Source organism: Histoplasma capsulatum, genomic scaffold, assembly GCF_000149585.1.
Source record: "Histoplasma capsulatum NAm1 scaffold_1 genomic scaffold, whole genome shotgun sequence".
Classification (NCBI taxonomy): domain Eukaryota; kingdom Fungi; phylum Ascomycota; class Eurotiomycetes; order Onygenales; family Ajellomycetaceae; genus Histoplasma; species Histoplasma mississippiense.
In genome coordinates this window covers 6,377,683-6,384,053 of record NW_001813982.1, presented here as the reverse complement: position 1 = coordinate 6,384,053, position 6,371 = coordinate 6,377,683, and the positions used below count along the sequence as shown (strand labels likewise).

Sequence of the window (6,371 nt, the reverse complement as noted above, 5' to 3'; positions counted from 1 at the left end):
GGTTAGCACCCGTTAGTAGTTAACTTACGCAACCAACTCCCCTCCTGCACCCACTCATTCCTGTCATTGTGACTCCGCATAACCCTCGATGTTCTTCCGCTCCGTGCTCCGCGCTCACATAGTCTCTAACGATTCTTCTGCATAGCCCTTAATGTTCTTCCGCCCCACACTCTGTGCTCATGTAGTTTCTAACGATTCTTCCGCGTAGCCCTTAACATTCTTCCACTCCGCGCTTCACTGTGGGGTGGCTTCTGATATTCTTCCACCCCGATCTCCCTTCTATAAAAACCCTCTTCATACAACCTTTCCTTCTGATCTCTTTTCTCTTTCTTTCCTTAATCAATTCATAATCTGTATTTAGAATAGTGTTAGATTGTTAATTGAAGTACATCCATTACATTACAAATTGATTCTTCTGCATCTAAGACCTGAGTGCTTCATTATTAATTCTTACACTCAAGTGCATCGTTTACAGATCTGAGTGTCTAGTCATTACAAGAGATTCCTCATGGGTCTGAGTGCTCTTATTGTTAGTTATATAGACTGTCATGTTTAAATGTTTGAAACACAATCAACTGTGTTCTATAAAAAGGCCTGAGTGTCTATGAGCTGTAACACTGTGAATAGTGTTCACAAAGAAGCTTGATAAGCTTAACACTGCAACACTGTGAATAGTGTCTGTAAGAGGTCTGAGTGTTTATGAGTATTTTTTTTTTTTAAAAAATTATATATCTTTAGATACTGAAATGAACTATAAACAATTTTATGAACACTCATTGCATCTGAACACAGTAAATGATAATCTAAATCTATAAAACATTCTTCAACAGCAAGCATTACAGATGATTGAATTGCAATGATGATTTGCTGAAATGAGTATTTCTGCATTCAGTGTTTTTTCTACATCTGTGCTTCATGAAAAGTCTCTGAGAGAAAAACTTTCAATTCTTGATAAGTATGAGGGAGACCTAGCACTCTACCTCACATGGAAATCAAAAGCAAATGTCAAATTGAAGATTGATGAACAAGTAATAAACTCACTATCCAATCAAGCATGGTATATTCATAGCAGATTGAATTGTGATGTGTTAATGAAATTTTAACTTTGAATGAGTCATTGCTGAGACAATCAATATACATCAGAGCTAGTCTTTCAATAACTTGATTCTCTTTTCTTCAATTCTATACTTTAAATCAAGATGCTGAATTGGTTTAATGAAATTTATTAAAGAAATATCACATTGATAATTTATCTTTCTGAATTCAATCACAAACTTCTAAAAGCAGACAGGTAGAACTGAGATAATATCATCAAAATTAATATATTGTGCAATAATTTGAACTTTCAGTTGTATAATTGAAGTATAAAATATCTGAAGTCTTCAATATACAGTGAATTCTACATTGATTTTTATCTATTGAGCAATGATTTGTCTCAGTTCTGTGCATTTCAAAATTGTAAAAAATTCCATTGAACAAATACATACACTTTGAACCACTCTGCAACACCCTCTATTTCTAAATCAGAATTAATAAATTGAATCTCACACATGAATGCAAATCATCTGAGAGTTTCTAACATTTCAGAGAAAGATGTTGTTGACTGAATCATTAAAAAAGTCTGTATATACTGCAATAAGTTAAAACATTTCATGAATCAATTTTTGAATGTGATTGCTCTGAATAAACCCTTTATGTATGTGAACACTGCATTGTCTGTGGACAAGCAAGAACAGGGAAAAGAAGATCTCTCATTTTAAAATATAAATAAAAGCTCAAAAAATAAAAAGCTAGCTGAAGATTTAAACAGAAAATGCAAATGAATGCAATTATGATTTCTGTCATTGTAAATAATCTAATCAATAGCCCCGGTGGCCGAATGGGTAATGCGGCCACCAGATAGCGCCTTGGTGTGGGGACTCAAAGCGCGTGGGTTCAAAACTCACAAGGGGACAACATTACATTCAGAGTCAACTTCTCAGCTTCTAAAATAAAGGGATGTGAATTTGTCAAGTAAATACCTTCAAATGAATCTACTATCTGATTTAGCTTATTATTTTTAAATTGAAAATCTATATTATGAGTATCAAATTCTGTCTTTCATTAATTTTTCTATGTTTTTATTATATTCTTGATATCATTCAACATTAAGCATTCCTCCTGTATAACCAACTCTTGCCTGTATTTAACATTACACAAGAACTCATCATAAGCACTGCTTATATATGAGTATAATGAAAGAATAATAATAATAATAATCCAATCAATATATAAGCAATGATAGACAGCGGTTTTCTTCATTATATTTTTATAAACATTCAGCTAATTGAGAAGCATAAGCTTCAATGTATCTTTTTTCTCAAATCATATAAATTTAATGAATTTGATGATCTCAGAGGATCCGCCTTCTACAACATAATAAGATTTAATGTTGATATAGAAGAACATAAGAAAAAGAATATATATATATACAAAATATAAAGCTTTGAATATGATCTAATGCTCAGTCTATCATGACTCACAGAATTTGAAACTTTATTAAATACATACAATCACTGTCTTATTTTTTCAGAAAGCAACTGTGTTTATGAGAAAGATGTCAATAAAACCACTGATCTTATTCAGATATAAGCAGAAGTATTCAAACTACTAACTCATTAAATATATAAAAAGAAGAATGTTCAAGTGTTCACTGCTAGCATGATGAATATCAAAAAAGTGTTAAAAAAGTTAGAATTTAAAAACTTTAAAAAACTGTGCAAAGAACTATCTGAATTGTATGAGAACTTTGCAAATATATTTGATGAAAAAGAAGTTGAAAAGCTTTCCCCTCATTGAAAACACAGCATAAATTATACAATTGAATTCATCAAGAAAAATGATAAAAACTCACAATCACTTTAAAATTCTCTTTACAATATATTATATAATGAGCTTCTCATTCTACAAAAAACATTTAATAAATTATTAAATAAAGATTTCATTCATATTAGCAACTCACTCACTGCAGCCTTTGTACTATTTGCAAAGAAATTAGAAAAAGATTTACAATTCTGTGTTAATTACTGAGAATTTAATAAAATTACACAGAAGAACTGATACTCTCTTTCATTTACCAATAAAATGTTTGAATGAATAGAAAAACAAAATGATTTACAAAGCTTGACATCTCTGCAGCCTTTTATAAGATAAGAATTAATGAAGGTGATGAATGGCTAATTGCCTTTCATACATATTATGAATTATATGAATGAAAAGTGACTCTCTTTGGATTGGTGAATGCTCTGAATACATGTCAGAAATATATTAACTGAGCTCTATAAGACCTGTTTAATGAAATTGCTGCAATGTATATGAAATGATATTCTGATCTTCATCAATGAATCGCTTGCTGAGAATTGTAAATACATACAATAAGTGCTTGACTGTCTATAAAAAGCTGAACTGCAGATGAACATTGACAAATGCAACTTTGAAACTGAAGTGTTACAATCTATTTAGAATTCATCATCAAAGCTGAAAAAGATCTATGTAAGCGGCATGGGGAACCTGCCCTGGAACCCCCGGGTTGGGATGGAGGAGGTGGAGCGCAACACCATTGGGGTACAGAGCACCTCCCCAGGCACGGATGGAATCACAGTGCGGATGCTCAAAGCATGCTGGCAGCATGTGTCCCTCTTTATACAGCAGCTATACAACTGCTGCCTCCGGCTCTGCCACTTCCCACGAGCCTGGAAACTGGCAGAGGTGGCAATGATACCCAAGGTGGGTAAGAGAGATAGAAGCTCAGTCCGCTCCTGGAGGCCCATTGCCCTGCTTTCAGTAATCTCCAAAGGGCTGGAACGCATCATTGCAAGGCGACTGGCCTACACGGCACTCATTCACGGCATAGTCAGCCCACAGCATGGGGGGGCGCTGCCCAGACGATCTGCAATGGACCTGGTAGCTGCTTTCACTCATGAGGTGGAGGCAGCCTTCGCACAAAACAAAGAAGTGTCCATGGTCACAATGGATGTGCAGGGTGCCTTTGATGCTGTGCTGCGCAGGCGGCTGCTTCAGCGGATGGCGCAGCAGGGGTGGCCACGCGAGCTGCTGCAGCTCATTGACAGTTTCCTCACTGAACGCAGAGCTCAGGTCCGGCTGGAGGGGACCACCACAGCAGCACATCAGATGCAATGTGGCACGCCACAGGGGTCTCCTTTGTCACCAATACTGTTCCTTCTGTACCTGGCAGAGCTGCTGTGGCAAAACTCGGAGTTGCGCTTTGGCTATGCGGATGATCTGAACATCTGGCGGGCGACCCACTCACTTGACAACAATGCCACCCTTCTCAGACAAGATATACAGAGTATTCTGAGGTGGGGGGAGATAAACAAGGTGGCCTTCGCACCAGAGAAACTTGAGATGATCCATCTTACAAGAAAGCGACACAATGAGGCACCAGCAGTAGTTGTGTCTGAGGACCTCACTGTTCACCCTGTTACTGCCCCAGCTGGACAGGAGCCAGCACTTCGCTGGCTGGGTGTACACTTCGACAGAAGGCTCACCTGGAGACCACATGTCTCCACCCGGGCAAAGAAGGCAAGGGCCGTGGCCCAGCACATCCGGAGTCTGGGAAAGACCAGAGACGGGCCCCCAGCAGACGCTCTGCGGAAGGCGGTCACCACCTGCGTGGTTCCCTCACTGCTCTATGGCACAGAGGCCTGGTACGGCGGCCGCACGCAGCCAGCAAGGCACACGGGCAGGAGTGGGGAGGTTAGCTCCCGCCTGGGATGGCATGTGGGGACAGTTGAGAAGGTGCTTACTATGGCAGCCAGAGGGGTCCTCCCAGTTTTCCGTACAACGCCCATCGCTACCCTATACCGGGATGCTGGGCTCCCATCAGCAATGGTAGCTCTGGAGGAGGCCAAAATTCGATTCGCGACAAGGCTTCAGGTGGTGGATGAGAAGCACCCACTGGCTTCACGGATAGCACCTCCAATGATCACACGAGGAAGAGGGGCTGGAACCCGGCAGCGCTCAAAGACCAAGATCCAGCGGTTGGGGGCGCTGCTACCTGCAGTCAATAGACCCACACTTGCCATCCCACACTACTCAGAGGGATGCGGGACAGACCCCACAGAGGGTGTAGACAAAAAGAGTGCTGCTCAGGCATTCAAGGAATGGTGGAGAAGTCAACCCTCAACAGATCTATATGTTTTCTCAGATGGATCAGAACGGAACCTTGACAACAGCAGGCAGGTGGGCTATGGCTTCATAGTCTATCAGGGAAATAAACAGCTGGCCAGCTTCTCAGCTGCGCTGAGCCCTATGTCACATGTCTTCGACGCTGAGGCAGTTGGTGCCTGCCGGGCATTGGAGTGCGCCGTGAAGCTCCTACCTTGTGTCACAGAGGACAGCAGCAACCCTCAGATCTGGCTCTGCCTCGACAACACCTCAGTCATCTGGGGCATACGGGGCAGTGCAGCAGCCTCCTCAAACTGGGCCTACAACCGCTGCCATGAGCTCCTCAGACAGCACAATGTCGGCCTGAAATGGGCTCCTGGGCATATGGGGATAGAGGGCAATGAGGAAGCAGACCGTTTGGCTAAGCGGGCAGTCTCATCCACTGCAGCCCCAGCCTATGGTCTCGAGGCCACACCCACAGTCAGTGGGGTCCGCACAGTGGCCAAGCAGCTCAGCCAAGAGGCAAGGCGAAAGTGGTGGAGTGGAGCCTGTGGCAAGCTCTCTGACTGGTACCGGGGCTGGAGTTTCAGCAGGCCGACTGTGGAATACCAAGTGAAGGCCCCTCCGGAGCTCACCATGCCACGGCATGCCCTTCACCGCTGGCTCGCACTCCGCTCCTCTCATGGGGACTTCTCCTGGTACCACAGGCGTTTCCAGCATGCAGATGCAAGGCTCACCTGTGTCTGTGGACACAACAAGAGCCCAGAACATTTGGTGCTCTGTCGACACTCACAGAGGCACTTTCTTCACTGGCCCAAGAGGCCAGCAGCACGGCCACACAACCGGGCGACAGCTGTTGCCTATCTAGGGTCTCTGACCCCTACAGACTTTGTAGAACTGCTGGACTGCACGCAGTTCTACACACGGTACTGCACAAGGTAACGCAGCCGGCTGGCTACAAACCATCTAACAACCCCCGCAGCAGTTCCACGAGGCCGCCCTGCTGAGTACACCCACGGTAGCTAGTGCAACTCCCAGGGACATCACAGTCTATGCAGACAGTACAGATAGCACAACTAGGCTCATCTGTCTCAATTAGCTGTGGTGTAATCAGTACAGTCTACGTGTCTGACTCAGCTGATATGTTCTTGACTGCCGGCATTGTATCTACACGTACTCTGCTTTGTTTTCCTCTCATTTGCCCT

The 6,371-nt window shown here is 42.7% G+C and overlaps 1 protein-coding gene across 1 annotated transcript; it reads left to right on the top strand.

The window, feature by feature from the left end:
• Positions 1 to 3,656: 3,656 nt before the first annotated feature.
• Positions 3,657 to 6,108, top strand: HCAG_01826 (conserved hypothetical protein; the record flags this gene model as incomplete). The annotated part of the gene is made up of 2 exons (XM_001544729.1): positions 3,657 to 3,769; positions 3,858 to 6,108. The coding sequence occupies 2 exons, from the start codon at positions 3,657 to 3,659 to the stop codon at positions 6,106 to 6,108; spliced, it is 2,364 nt and encodes a 787-aa protein (XP_001544779.1).
• Positions 6,109 to 6,371: the final 263 nt, after the last annotated feature.